Source organism: Rhodamnia argentea, chromosome 2 (assembly GCF_020921035.1).
Source record: "Rhodamnia argentea isolate NSW1041297 chromosome 2, ASM2092103v1, whole genome shotgun sequence".
NCBI lineage: Eukaryota > Viridiplantae > Streptophyta > Magnoliopsida > Myrtales > Myrtaceae > Rhodamnia > Rhodamnia argentea.
In genome coordinates this window covers 1,175,818-1,191,986 of record NC_063151.1, presented here as the reverse complement: position 1 = coordinate 1,191,986, position 16,169 = coordinate 1,175,818, and the positions used below count along the sequence as shown (strand labels likewise).

At 38.9% G+C, this 16,169-nt stretch overlaps 2 protein-coding genes across 2 annotated transcripts; both read right to left on the bottom strand.

Annotated features, from left to right (window-relative positions):
• Positions 1-2,103: 2,103 nt before the first annotated feature.
• LOC115746309 (reticulon-4-interacting protein 1 homolog, mitochondrial-like) lies at positions 2,104-15,879 on the bottom strand. The gene is made up of 5 exons (XM_048273608.1): positions 15,749-15,879; positions 2,953-3,174; positions 2,755-2,828; positions 2,417-2,576; positions 2,104-2,269 (listed from the first exon to the last, which is right to left on the bottom strand). Exons 2-5 carry the CDS (start codon positions 3,133-3,135, stop codon positions 2,144-2,146), a joined length of 543 nt encoding a protein of 180 aa, XP_048129565.1. The 5' UTR covers positions 3,136-3,174; positions 15,749-15,879; the 3' UTR covers positions 2,104-2,143.
• Positions 14,478-15,281, bottom strand: LOC125313886. Its single transcript, XM_048274860.1, has one exon. The coding sequence runs from the start codon at positions 15,279-15,281 to the stop codon at positions 14,478-14,480; it is 804 nt and encodes a 267-aa protein (XP_048130817.1).
• Positions 15,880-16,169: the final 290 nt, after the last annotated feature.

Genomic DNA, 16,169 nt, shown 5'->3' with positions numbered 1-16,169 from the left:
ACCGCGCAATGATGATAGGGATAGGCAGGCTAGTTAGAGCTGGGAGGTTGCATATACCATGTATAAGAACCTTTCCAATCGCACAAGTAAGAAAAGCATTTGAGGTCGAAGAAAACAGGAGAATTCTTGGGAAAGTGGTGCTTTTATTTGATTGAATTGTGCAGAAGCATATGTTTTTGGCTTTTTACTAGAAAGTAACTCATAGGACAATTAGCATTCGAAATATTCCTTCACCGGAACTATAAATTTGAGTAAATACGTGAGCACACTCTTTCCGGATTTGACTTTGTGTTGACAAAACATAGTCATTATATCTCAAAGGACGGGAAATGATTAACTTCTTTGTGTTGAAATGTGTCCGGAAGCCTACTTTTGTTGGAATAAAAAGCAACATGCATAGGCGATATCAGCTCTTTAACTTAGTCGTTTCTGCTGGTAACTGAAATGGCCGGATAGTAAAAGAAAGAAGTCTTATCCTTTTACTCAGTCCTATTCTTTCTTGAGGAATAAGAATTGGCATTCTGTGTGTAGTTGCACGTACATTTTGGTTTGTTTTGTGTCTTTAAATAGAATCTCTGCAGGTTAAGTTCAATTAGCAATAGCACCATAAGAAGATTTAAATGTCGCGTTTGAGTAGGGGTCCAAACCGAGACTCCACTTCTTCATTTGCAAAGCAAGATACTCATCAATAACAGCCTAGGGTGAAAATTTGGTACCCACATTAGTTCGTCTCACGGTCCCTTACCCTCGACCGAACTTGAAAGCACACTGCTTTTTATCTCGGTCGGTGTTGTGTGAGGCTGCTGTCAACTTCCTTTTCCCTGGGACTCTTGTTTATCATTATGCTGCCATGTTTTTAATCACTATTATATTTGTCACACAATTTTCCACTACTGCCTCCATTATTCCTTTGAGCGACCTATTACATATACCCACCCTAGGCTGTTATTGATGAGTATCTTGCTTTGCAAATGGAGAAGTGGAGTCTCGGTTTGGACCCCTACTCTGAAACGTGACATTTAAATCTTCTTATGGTGCTATTGCTAATTGAACTTAACCCAGCGAGATTCTATTTAAAGATACAAAACAAACCAAAATGTACGTGCAACTACACACGTAATGCCAATTCTTATTCCTCAAGAAAGAATAAGACTGAGTAAAATGATAAGACTTCTTTCTTTTACTATCCGGCCATTTCAGTTACCAGCAACAGGTACTAAGTTAAGGAGCCGATATCAGCTATGCATGTTGCTTTTTATTCCAACAAAAGTTGGCTTCCAGACACATTTCAGCACAAAGAAGTTAATCATTTCACGTCCTTTGAGATATAATGACTATGTTTTGTCAACACAAAGTCAAATCTGGAAAGAGTGTGCTCACGTATTTACTCAAATTTACAGCTCCGGTGAAGGAATATTTCGAATGCTAATTGTTCTATGAGTTACTTTCTAGTAAAAAGCCAAAAACATATGCTTCTGCACAATTCAATCAAATAAAAGCACCACTTTCCCAAGAATTTTCCTGTTTTCTTCGGTCTCAAATGCTTCTCTTACTTGTGCGATTGGGAAGGTTCTTATACATGGTATATGCAACCTCCCAACTCTAACTAGCCTACCTATCCCTATCATCATTGTGCAGTTGGTCAGGATGTATGCCCTGGAATACTCAGTAAAATAGTGTTAAGACAAACTAGCATTAAAGCAAAAATAATGTTGAGGGACATGTCTTGTGTATCTATTGAATCATGTAGTGTGGAAAGTTCAAGTAGAGAAAGAAATGACCATACGTATTCTATGAGTTCGACGGTACATTCGAGTCTTCCATGCAATAGGTGAAAACTCATCAAATATTTCATCACCACGTCCTAACTCTAAGAATCCAAAATCATCATCATCGTCGTTGTGGTCTAGTAATGCTAAATTATCCTTCTTCTGCAAAAGAGGTTGTGAGAATTTGAATTTGCAATACTTTACGAAAGGACATAATGATACAACCGCACTTAATCATACCAGGGGTGTGGAAAAATGTCGACCTTTCAAACACTTGATGCCTAAATGACTCTGTTCATGCTCCCGCAATAGAGGTCGTAAGAAGTTTGAATTTGCAAATTCTCTGCAAAAAGAGGAGATCATACAACCTGGAGTTATCTTACCGGGAGTACTATGTAGTGTCCTTTTCTTTTCAGAACACTTATGCCTATTTTCTCGAATTGTGCTCCACCTAAAGTATCCAAAACCACATCAAACTGCCCTTTAACCGATTTGATGTCCCGTCAAGCAACAATGATCATTTGTTTAAAGAGGAGATAAAGCAAACAGATTGACTCCTACATACGAATTAGTATCCATGTCGATCCCTTACTATATCATTTACTCCAAGATAAAATAGAAAAATATGATAACAACCAAGGACATACCTCAGCTGTGTAGTCAATAGCCTGCTCAAGACTAGCAGCCAAAACCCGATCAATATTTTGGCAGCGACAAGTGGCGACAACTCGGCACCTTTTAGTAACTGCAAGTTGAATTGCCGCAAAACCGGTCGCTTCATCCCCACCATTAACTAGCACCCTTTGCCTACCAAAAATAAACAACAACGCAATTGTCTTAAAAGCTATAATTTCATAACCAATATTTTGTTCCAACAAGTTGATCGGGATATTGGGCAACCGGAAGCAAATCATTATCATTCTTCGAAGTTCAGTCAAAAATGGAGATATTCTAAAGATGCATGCAGTATAAATTCAGAACATACCCTTCTCTTATCTCAGCAATCCTTATTAAAGCAGTCCATCTAGTCGGTGCAGCAAAAGGGATGGCCGACACTTCCTATACGATGTGAGACTTCTGAGTCGGGTTTCAATGATAGCTTAATAAACATGATAGACTACATGCATAAACTATCGTGAAAAACAATTCCACATAAAATTTCATAAAAGAACTCAGCGCCCACCTCATGTGTAATTAGCTTCGGTTTTCCGATAAGTTCATATGGTTGCACATAGTCAGCAAAAGTACCCTCGGATGAAAATCCAAGGGAAGTACCATAGACTTCTTGGCCTACGGTTAAACACAGAACCGAAGCTCCAACCGCGGCAACCTCCCCACTCATATCGTGTCCCAAAATGAAAGGCATATCGTATTCACGTCCGGTAACATTGAAACCATAATGTGTCTGCAAATATTGATGGGAATAAGACAAAGAGGGAGGACGATTTCGACAACTCGATAGGAGGGGATTTTGTTCAATTTTGAAATTCTCATTCCCATACCGAAATGGTTACAAAACAAGCTGTTGGACACTTAATCCGATCTAATAGATACTTAAAAAATGAAAACATGCCCAATAGATCACTAAATTTACTGATCGACGAAGATACATCACGAGGACATACCTTATTGATCACTAGTTAGAAGCCCTTTGTGATCTCGGAGTTTTTCTCTGACAAACGACAATCGACAATGGGAGAGAAGCGTTCTTTGTTCTCTGTTCTCTTGGAAGTGACAGAATGAAAAGTGACTTGAGAGAATGATGGGAGGACGTCAATTATTGACGTAAAATCAATCAACGTGACCTTTCACGTTTGAAACAGATAACTGCTCAAGGGAGTGTGGTTGCCCGCATGGGCGCACACCGTAACCCCGTGGACCCCGCTTTAATTTAATCTAATATCTCCCACTCGCCCATGTAGGGCAAACAACTCCTATTTGTCCACGGAGGACTAACAACTAAACTTTTTATCTTCGCAAAGTTCATATTGGCAAATAACCCGTGTGACCAGCATACACCGAGAGCTCGTTGTCATATATCCGTTGGGAGTATATGACAGCTCTAAAATTAGACATAAAAAATAAAAAAAAAAGAATTGTATGTTGTATCCTAGATCGATCACTCACATATAAATTTCTCACTAGATCTCATTTTAAAATTGATATATTATATTCACAATTATGATCACACCAAATAATCATAATTGACCGGTCTGTGAATATAATCCATAATGTGACTTAAAACTCCAAATCAATCTTCCTCATTCATTAGATCTATCAATCTCGGTTCAGCTCGCTTTTCTAGAAATGTCCCTTAGATCGAATCAATTTCATGATCATAGACAACACCCTAAGATAACAAACACTAAATAGAGACCTTGAGAATAATGAAGAGTCATGAGGGTACTAAAAAAATAAGGAATTTTATTCTCGAGAGTCTCACATGGCATAGAGAAGTTGAGATCAAAACTTTTGCCTACTCTCATTGGTCGACAGTGCATACGTAATATGAAATACGTATTACGGTATGTTCTCCTTCCCTATGGAGCGTATGTCTTTCTATTTTAATATCGTACAGATGCTCATCTTAACACACTCAGTGTCTAACTTGAGTTCACGTAACAACTCCAGCCAAGAGTTTTCATCAGAACTCTCATCCGGCATTTAAGACAGATAAAGCGAAGTATGTGGGTTATTTCACTTCCGGACATTGTAAGTAATAAGTCCTCATCTTAACATAATGTTAAGGCGATATTATTATTTTAAACTTGAGCTCTCAATTATCACCTAGATAATAATAAGCTTAAAATTGTATCATCTCTATTCACTACAAAATAAATAAAGGCGGTTACCCGTGCGAATGGGCTAACCTCTCATATGTCCGACATACCTTTTCAACATATAGTGTACCAAGCATTAATATGCATGAATATCAAATAAATTAATAGGCTTCAATATTGATAAACAACATCATCAATTATTGACGTTCGGGGAAGAATTACAAATATTAAATACATTAACCTCTACGCAGTCCTAGACTTTTTATATGACCAAAGAAAACATCTCTAGGAATTGGTTTTGTCGTGGGATTTGCTAACATTCTATACGTAGATATATACTGTATGTTCACTTCCTTTCGTGTTTCCATGTCCTTGACATAGTTATACTTAATGTCTATGTATTTGGTCTTACTATGAAACTTAGGATCCTTAGTATAAGTCATTGCTGCTTGATTATCACAATAAACCTTCACAAGTTTTGCAGCATCTCTTGTAACACCCAAATGATCCATAAATCTTCTAAGCCAAACACCTTATTGTGCTGCCGCTGATAATGCCACGAACTCGGCTTCCATGGTAGATAAGGCTATACACTGTTGTTTCTTCTTGCTCCACGATATGGCGCCATTATTCGGTAAGAATACATTTCCAGAAGTGGATTTTCTCTCATTCAAATCTCCTCTCTAGTCAGCATCGGTGTAGCTCTCAAGGTGCAGATCACTTCCTTGATAAGTTAGCGAGTAATCGGCGGTTCCTTTCAGATACCTTAAGATTCTCTTAACGGCAATCCAATGTGCTTGACTTGGATTGGATTGGTGTCTACCGGCCAATCCAACTGCATAACAAATATCAGGTCTTGTACACATCATAGCGTACATGAGACTTCCAATAGCACTGGCATATGGAACGTTTTTCATACGTTTTTGCTCTTGTGGAGTCTTAGGACACATTCTTCGGCTCAACCCATTACCTTTTGCAATAGGAGTATCAATGGGTTTGCAATCTTGCATACAAAATCGTTCGAGAATTTTATTGATGTACGTCTCTTGCGAAAGAGATAATGACTTTTTCGAACTATCTCTCGAAATCTTAACTCCGAGAATGTATGTAACTTCACCTATATCTTTCATTTCAAAATTAGAAGATAGCCAACTTTTGACTGTCTTCACGAACTCCATATTATTTCCAGCAATCAATATATCATCAACATATAATGATAAAATTACAAAGTGACCTTTGGACCTTTTGATATAGACGCAATTATCTTCATTAATTATATCAAAATCATATGTCACTATGGCATTATTGAAGCGTTTATACCATTGTCTTGAAGACTGCTTAAGGCTATATATCGATCTCAAAAGTCGACATACCTTTTGTTCTTGGCCCTTTTTAACAAACCCAACGGGTTATTCCATGTAAATCTCTTCATCTAATTTTTTTTTGAGAAAATCAGTCTTTACACCTATCCGATGTAATTCAAGATCCAAACTAGCCACTATTGCTAGAATGAGGCAAATCGAGGTAAATCTTACCATAGGAGAAAAGGTGTTTTCATAGTTGATTCCTTCCTGTTGGTCATATCCTTTCGCCACAAGGCGTGCCTTATATTTCTCAATTGAGCCATCAGCCTTGCGCTTTATTTTGAGAACCCATTTGTTCCCAATGGCTTTGCGTCCTTTCGAAAGATCAACAAGTTCTCAAATTTGGTTTGATTTCATTGACTCCATCTCTTCTTTCATTGCTTTTATTCATTTTTCCTTATCGGGGCAAGATAGAGCCTCATTCACATTTCTTGGCTCATCTTCATCCAATGGAGTGATCATGAAAGCTTCCTTTTCAATTTCAAAGCGTCGTCAAGGAATGCTTTTGCGACCAGTTCGTCGTGGAGAAGATTGTACCAAGGGTACTTCATCCTCCAATACGCTTCCACTCGGACTAGATAATGGCATTGATTCATCAAGTGGTTGCAATGGAGATTGGTTTGTATTCAACTCCTCACCTCTCACATTGCTTCCACTTGGATCATTATGTCCAACAGTCTCATTATCTTGATCCAATATCTCAAATAGGGAACAATCTTCACCTATTTCGCCCTTTCTTGAAAATTCATTCTCTAAGAATGTGACATCTCGTGATTCCAATTCAGTCATATTTCCACTTTCTTGCTCACCTATGAACACATATCTTTTTGAGTGTTCCGAGTATCTTATGAAGATACTCTTTTTGCCTCTTGGTCCTAATTTTCCATATTTATATGAGGACTCATGAGTGTAGGCGGCACAGCCCCAAGGTTTGAAAAAGCTTAAATCAAGTTTTCGACACGTCCACAATTCAAATGGGGTAGAAGTGATCGATTTGGAAGACACTCGGTTAAGTACGTAGACAGCAGTTAATAAAACATCGCCCCAAAAGGCAATCGGCAAATTAGCTTGTGCTATCATGGATCTAACCATTTCAAGTAGGGTTCTATTTCGTCTTTCGACAACACCATTTTGTTGCGGAGTGTATGGAATAGATAACTGTCTATCTATTCCCTTTTCATCACATAAATTTCTGAATTCATCAGATAAATATTCTTGACTTCGATCGGATCTCAAAGCTTTTATTTTCTTATTTAACTGATTTTCCACTAAGGTTATAAATTTCTTGAAGCAACTAAATGCTTCTGATTTATGAGATATCAGATAGACATATTCATATCGAGTATAATCATCAATAAATGTGATGAAATAAACAACACCATGCCTTGCCCTAACATTCATTGGGCCGCAGATGTCAGTATGAATTAATTGCAATGAGAATTCAGCTCTTGTCCCTTTTCGAAATGGCTTTCGAGTTATTTTTTCATTAGGCAATGCTCACAGATAGGCAATTCAACTTTCTCAATATTGCCTAATGAGCCATCTTTGGCTAATTTATTCATTTTTTGTTGGCCAATATGACCAAGTCTAGCATGCCATGTATTCACATCATTCTCATTAGAACTAGAAGATGCAAACAGGGAATAACATACATTCACACTAGCATGTTCAATATCCAATACAATAAAGCCATCCGTGAAATAACCAGAACCATAAAAAGTTGTTTCTAATAACAAATCCACATCATTGTTGTGAAAATTTATATTAAAACCAAGTTTGACTAATACCAATACAGAGACAAGATTTCGACGAATCTCCGGAGCGTATAGAACATCATGTAGAAATAAAGTGCGTCCACCACGCATGATAAGTTGGCAAGTGCCAATTCCTTTCACTTCTACTCTGGAATTGTTTCTTACATAAATCCATCTCGCTCCACTTGGAATTCGTCGAAATTCCACAAACGTATTTCTATCTCTGGCTATATGATCCGTGGCTCCCGAGTCTACAGTCCACAAATGATGAGATTCAGTTAAAAATACAGAACTTGACACATAACAAACACTTTTAAGTGTGTTAAGGGTTTCTACCTTCTTCGGCTCGCCACAGTCTCGAGCGAAGTGACCCTTCTTGCCACGGTTGTAGCATTTCATCCTCGAAATGTTTTTCTTCACGGGACGTTTCGCTTTTCCATGCTTCTCAAACTTTGGTTTCTTGCCAGATGGTTCAACTCTTTTGCCCGTCCACTTCTTGAACTTTCCAAGATGCTTACGCTTGAAGCCCGAAGCTCCATATGAGCTAGATTCAAGAACATATACATTAGATTGTATCTTAGCTACCAGAATGCGGTCCTCCTCTAGCTCCAAATGGCGCACAACATTCTCAAAGGTTGTGACGCTCACATTGTGGGTTAGGTTCACCTTCATGTGTTCCCAATTGTGAGGCAAAGAGCGAATTACAGCCTGCACTTGTTGTTCATCGACAATACATGTCCAAGCATCCTTTAGCTTACTAATCACATTTGACATCTTCCTCAACTGTTGCTTTATATTATGCCCATGTGACATCTTAAAAGTGTCGAACCCGATTGTAAGCTGCCTCGGCTTAGTGACGTAAGTCTGTCTAAATCTAGCCTTCAATGCATCCCACATGTCTTTAGCATTTTCATGCTGCCTAAACTCTCGCATAATGTCATTATCCATACTACTAACAACGTAATGCGAGCAGTTGAGTTCTTTTTTTCCGAGGCAGTGAAGGCTTCTTTGTCTCTTCTGTGCTGTGCAGTATTACCATCATCCGGCTCGATCATGGTCGGGTTAAGAGCTTCAAATGCCTCTAGTTCTTCAAGCACATACTGGATTTTCATACTCCAGATTTCATAATTTTCTCCATTCAATTTCTCACCCTTGTTAAGCTCAAGAACAATATTATTAGATGCCGTTGCCATAGTATCTGAGTATAACATTTAGCACGTATTTAAAGTCTATTTGTATGCAACAAATGCAATCATATTCATGCATCTTGATTATACTGGTATATAGTTTCAAAAAGAAATTCTAAAAGCAACAGTTCACTAAGTTCCCCATCATTATCTAGATTTTCTTATCTAAAATCAATACCAATACAATCATCACTTTGTGTTCATCATACGATTATTAAAACTTGTGAACACTCCCACTCAAAATATATACACATAACATAATGTATATACATAAATCATCAATACAACAATCACAAGTCCCTAAAAGTCTCCTAAGACATATAGGAAAGGAACTAGCCAAAAATAAAAGTCTAAATGTAATAACATGTGATCCTCCTAGCTCCAGTTAGAACATGAGCATATGTAATTTCCTTGATACAAGGAAAAGAAACATTAAGGTCTTGAGGAGGATTATGAATCAAATCGGGAGCTCAAATCAGCTCCTTTGGAGAAAACCTTTGAGGACTCTTGCCTTTACACCAAGACGCATTCTGTTTGCGCCAAGACACATTCATTGCAAGCGATGACGTCTTTATCGCTCCGATCCTTATAAAATCGTGTAAGAAATGTAGCACAGATTTCTTATATGTTGTAGCATCATTCCACCATGCGATATTCATCAAACCATGCCATTCTACGGGTATAGTGTTACGTAGTGCATAAAATGCATCTATTGGAGTTATTTCTTGTCCAAATTTATACGATTTCTTGGATCATGTCGTTGACCTTAATAACATGTGTTATAATGTCAAAAGCATTATCCCATTTATAAAAGCCCAATTTTGTAATCTTTTCCCTTAAAGCTTGTTGAGCTTCTGCTCTCCTTAGCCTTTGGGGTGTTCTCGCATTTCGACTTACCCATGTAATTGTTCCCGCAACGAATGTAGAACACAAATAGATTACGAAAATCCAATGATTTTGTAACTATTATGAACATATCATAACAAATAAAATAATAGGTAAAACAAGTCCCCTTGGTATTGACCAATGACCAACAAGACCTTTTTTTTTTTTTTTCCGATCAACGGTCAACGGTCAAAGTCAACGGTCAATCGGTCAAGGTCGGACCTGGTCGGGTCAGAATGAGGGCTAGGGTGGCGGGCCGGATCCAGTAAAAACGAATAGGCCAGCCCAATTTCCTTTTTTTTTTTTAATAAAAGAGCTGGGTTTATAAAACAAATGGGCCGGATCGGGCCTTTTTTTTAATATAAAGAAAAGGTTTTCGTATTGGGCCGGACCTGGCCCAATATACTGTGGGCCGCAGCCATGTGTGCGGCTCGAGCCCCCCCACGTGCGCCGCACGTACGGCGCGTGGTCCGCTGCGTGCAACGGCTCCGCCGGCTAGTGGCCGGCCGTCTGGCCTCCTCCGGCGACTAAATTTTCACCAAAAAATTCGTCTCTTCAAGACAAAGACAATGGTATATTTAAAACTAAAAAATGACGAACAAAAATGGACATAAAAAGGGCGAAACGCCACGGCCCCGCGGGATTCCACCCCGTCGTGGTGCATGACGCGCGTGCAACGGCTTTCGGCGAACCCTCGGGGCCCGCGACCACTCAAAACGATCGTCTCAACGAGCCCGTTCTAATGGTATGTTCAATTTACTATTTTGATGAACGAATTATAATCAAAATGCTATGAATAGTAACGACGCGATTAGGGTAAAAAAATCCTTAAAACACAGCATATCAGTACAAAAATGATCAAGAAACTAGGAAATCATCGCTCCGATACCAATGTTGGATACTTAATCCGATCTAATAAATACTTAAAAAATGAAAACATGCCCAATAGATCACTAGATTTACTGATCGACGAATATACATGACGAGGACATACCTTATTGATCACCGGTTAGAAGCCCTTTGCGATCTCGGAGTTTTTCTCTGTCAAACGACAATCGACAATAGGGGAGGAGCATTCTTTGTTCTCTGTTCTCTTGGAAGTGACAGAATGAAAAGTGACTTGAGAGAATGATGGGAGGACGTCAGCTATTGACGTAAAATTAACCAACGTGACCTTTCACGCTTGAAACGTATAACTGCACAAGGGGGTGTGGTTGCCTGCATGGGCGCATACCGTAATCCTGTGGACCCCACTTTAATTTAATCTAATACAAGCCTTTATATATGCATAATACAATGACTCTTTAATTGCACGACTCATAAATAAAAAACAACTAAATGCATTAATAAAAAATTGTAACTCTAAAAGACACTTGGAAAGACTACAAAGCATTAAAGACAGTTCTTGATTCATGCACTAGTGCATGCATGCGCCTTGGGAGTCTAATGGACTCATCGAAACCTTGGCAATACTTAATGAATTTGGTTTAATTTCCAACAAAACTCCCCCTTAAACCAAATTCTCTTCCATCAATCATTCCAAGCAGACTCTTGAATTTTCGAAACACATCGACCTTCAGAGGTTTAGTAAAAATGTCTGCAACGACACTTCGATTTCTTCCTCTGTCACTTGTTCTCGAATGAAATGATATCGAACATCGATATGTTTGCTTCGTTCATGCAAAACTGGATTCTTCGCCAAAGCAATGGCTGAAACATTATCAACATTAATCTCTCGCGCGTTCTTCTGCTCCAAATGAATTTCTTTGAGAAGTTTTCTCAACCATATCGCATGACATACGCATGAAGATGCTGCAACATATTCGGCTTCACATGTCGAAAGTGTAACACTAGATTGCTTCTTCGATGACCATGTGAAAGCAGTATCACATAAGAAAAATACGAAGCCTGAAGTACTTTTTCGATCATCGATATCTCTACCATAGTCACCGTCCGAAAAACCTTTAAGTCGAAAGTTTTGAGATGGATAATAACGTAAGTCGTGAGAAACAATAGCTTTGACATATCAAAGTATCCTCTTTGCAGCTTTAAGATGAGAGGATTTCGGTTTCTCCATATATCGACTCACGATTCCGACACTATACAAGATGTCCGGCCTTGTACATGTCAAATATCTCAAGCTCCCAATCAAGCTCCTATAATATGTCGAATTAACATCGACACCTTCATCGAACTTTGAAAGTTTGGCTCCGCATTCCATTGGTGTATTTACCAATGTACAGTTCTTCATGTCAAACTTTTCAAGTATGTTTTCCGCATAGCCTTTTTGGGAAATAAAAATCCCATCACCACTTTGCTTTACTTCGATACCGAGAAAATAATTCATGAGACCATTATTAGTCATTTCAAATTCTTTCACCATAGGTGCCTTAAAAGCATCAATCATTGTTGCATTATTTCCTGTAAAAATAAGGTCATCCACATATAAACAAGCCAATAGAACATCACCTTTTTCATGCTTGAAATAGAGCGCATGTTCATATGGACATTGAGAAAATCCATTTGCCTTGAAATAGGTATTAATTCTGGAATTCCATGCTCTCGGTGCTTGTTTAAGCCCATACAGAGCTTTCTTCAATCTCAGCACTTTGTCTTCATGACCTTTCACAAGAAACCCTTTGGGTTGTTCAACGAAAATTTCTTCTTCAAGGATGCCATTTAAAAATGCTGATTTGACATCCATTTGATGAATTTTCCATGCATTTTGAGCTGCAACGAAAATGATTAATCTAATCGTTTCCATGCGAATGACAGGGGCAAATACCTCGTCATAATCAATTCCAGCCTTTTGCTTGTACCCTTTTGCGACGAGTCTAGCCTTATAATGAGTGACTTCTCCTTTCTCGTTCTTTTTCGCCTTATAGGCCCATTTGACACCAATTGCTTTCTTGTCATTCGGAAGATTCACAAGTTGCCATGTTTGATTTTTCTTAATAGCTTCGATTTCTTCATTCATGGCTTTCCTCCATTTTTCTTCTTTTACAGCATCATCATACACAATCGGCTCACAATCTGCAAGAAGACATACAAGGTGAAGTTCATCGGCAACTTCATAAAGCTCGGACAATCTTCTCGATCTTTGTGCTGTTGGTTCGTCGACACCGTCCGAAGAAGTTGGTGTTGATGAACTCGGACTCGAAAATGATGTTGGAGAGGAAGGTGAAGGTTGATCCTTCAACTTCATTTGACTGGAATCACCATGAACATTTACTTGATCTTTTGGATTATCCTCCCACAAAGCATCTTCATCGAACTTCACATCTCTACTTATCTACACTTTTAAAGTGTTAGGATCAAATAATTTATAAGCTTTTGATGAAGAATCATACCCGATAAAAATGAGCTTTTTGCTCCTATCTTCCAACTTTGATCTTTTCAGCTCCGAAACATGAGCATATGCAATACTCCCAAAAATTCTCAAATGTGAAACACTAGGTGTTCTCCCAGTCCATGCTTCTTGTGGAGTCACGCCTTCAAGTCCATTTGTTGGACATCTATTTTGAAGATAGATTGCACACATAACAACCTCACCCCAGAGTTCTTTGGGCAGATTTTTGCTTTTCAACATGCTTCGAACCATGTCGAGAATGGTTCTATTTTTCCGTTCTGCCACGCCATTTTGTTGAGGAGAATAAGGAACCGTCAAGAAACGCCGAATACCATAATCTTCACAAAATTTGTTGAATGCGGCAGAAATAAATTCTCTTCCACGATCGGTTCTCAAGGCTTTAATGAAATAGCCACTCTCTTTTTCAACTAATTTCTTGAATTGTTTGAAAGTTTCAAACACTTCCTATTTTTCTTTCAAAAAATACACCCAAGTTTTTTGAGAAAAGTCATTAATAAATGTAACAAAATATCGATGATTACCATACAACTGGGGCGTGATTGGACCGCACACATCCGAATGGATCAATTCCGGCGGCTTCTTTGCTCGAAAAGTTGCTTCTTTTGGAAAGCTGGTTCTGGAATGCTTGCCAATGACACACCCTTCACATAATTGATCGGGATGATCAATATGTGGTAAGCCATAAACCATCTTCTTACGAGAAAGCATATTGAGTCCGCCAAAATTGAGATGGCCGAACCTGCTATGCCACAACCATGAAGGATCATCCACACACGATGTTAAGTAGCGAGCCATTTCATTTTTTATATTGAGGATGAACATCCTGTTCTTCGACATCTTTACGGATGCAATCAACTTATTATTTTGATCTCTTAGCACAAGGCTAAGATCTTTCATGTGCCGAGAATATCCTTTCTCCGGAAGCTGTCCCAAACTCAAGATATTGCTTGACATTTTCGGAACATAATAAACATTAGAAATCAACCGAAGTGCACCATTCTTCAAATGAATCCGGATTGTACCTTTGCCTTCGACAAGAATTTGGGAATTATCACCGAATGAGACTTTCCCTTTGACTGTCTCATCGAACTCAGCAAACATCTCCTTTATTTCGCACATGTGGTTGCTTGCTCCAGTGTCCAAGTACCACGTACCACTCTTTTCTCCTCCGTCTTCTTTGAATGCCAATAAAAGAACATTATCGGCATCATTCACCAAGTTTGCCTTTTCATATGCTCCACTCCTTTCTTTATGCCAACAGTTAGAAGCATAATGACCCAATTTATTGCAATGATAACAACGAATTTTAGATTTATCATACCATTGACCTCTCGAATTTCTTCCTCTTCCATGAACAAAACTTTGATTCTAATAGCCACCTTCTTTGCGAGCAAATTCTCCTATGCTTTGTCCATGACCTCTTCCATGAAAGTGACCACGACCTCGACCTCGATCTTGATAAGTGCTTCGAGCTTGCACAGATTCTCGTATTTGTTCCTTCTCATCTCGAATTGACAACCGAGTTTGGAGTACTTCCTCCACCGGTTCATGCTTATTTCTTCCGAGTCTTTCTTCATGGGCTTGTAATGAACCCATAAGTTCATCGATCGTCATGGCATCAAGGTCTTTGGATTCCTCGATTGCAACTACAATGTGGTTAAACTTTTTGTCTAACGATCGAAGAATCTTTTCGACAACGCGAACATCGAGAACTTCTTTACCAATTCTTTTCATCTGGTTCATAATCGCTAAGACTCTTGTGAAATAATCAGAAATCGACTCAGATTCTTTCACACAAATTACCTCGAACTCGCCTCTTAGAGTTTGAAGGCGAATCTTTTGAACTTTTTGTACTCCTTGGTGTGTGTTGCGAAGTATCTCCCATGCCTCCTTTGAAGTAGAAGCGTTCGACACTTTCTCGAACATTGAATCATCTAAGCATTGATAGATGATTGACGGGGCATGCTGATCTTTTGATCGAATCTTCTCCAATGCATTCCTCCGATTTTGATTCATGGTAACTTCATCATCCGGCTCATCATATCCATTGTTGACAACTTCCCAAACACTATAGGCGCCGAGTAGAGCTTTCATTCTCGAAGCCCGGTTACCATAGTTTTCCTTGGTAAGACGGGGATATTGAAGAGGAAACAAATTACTTGTCGAGGCCATGATTATGAACCAAAAGCTCTTATACCAATTTGATGGGAATAAGACAAAGAGGGAGGACGATTTCGACAGCTCGATAGGAGGGGATTTTGTTTAATTTTGAAATTCTCATTTTCATACCAAAATGGTTACAAGACAAGCCTTTATATAGGCATAATACAATGACTCTTTAATTGCACGACTCATAAATAAAGAACAACTAAATGCATTAATCAAAACATTGTAACTCTAAAAGACACTTGGAAAGACTACAAAGCATTAAAGACAGTTCTTGATTCATGCACTAGCGCGTGCATGTGCCTTGGGAGTTTAATGGACTCATCGAAACCTTGGCAATGCTTAATGAATTTGGTTTAATTTTTAACAAATATGACTGCACTATCAATATGTATTAAAAGTAACCAAAAATTTATACGCCAAAAAAAAAAACAAAAAAAAAAAAAAAAAAGATATGCGGCATAGTAACTCACCGCACTATCGATTGTATTGATTGACACAATGCGAACACAACAAGGACTTGATGATGCTCAATCCCCGGCACTGCGACATTGCTAACCTTCAATGTTTCCGGCCCATCGAATTGCCGCAACACCACAACTCTGCGACTACCAACGGTGATGGGCGGCTTTAGCTCTTGCTTTTAACCAAAATAGTATTCCCCGTCTAGATTGTCCGAGCGGGGGCGGATAAGATCTTTCAAGGAAATCTTCGAGGGGCGAATATACCCTAAAAACGTAGGCGAATATACTCCAAAAGGTTGATGTCTTCCGGGGTGCCAAAATCCTCCCCGACCGCCAAAATCCTTCGGGCCGACGGCATCTTCCGGGTGCGGCGATGCCACCAGTGCTCGGCGACCGGTAATGGACGGCCTAGAAAGACGAGACAACAGCC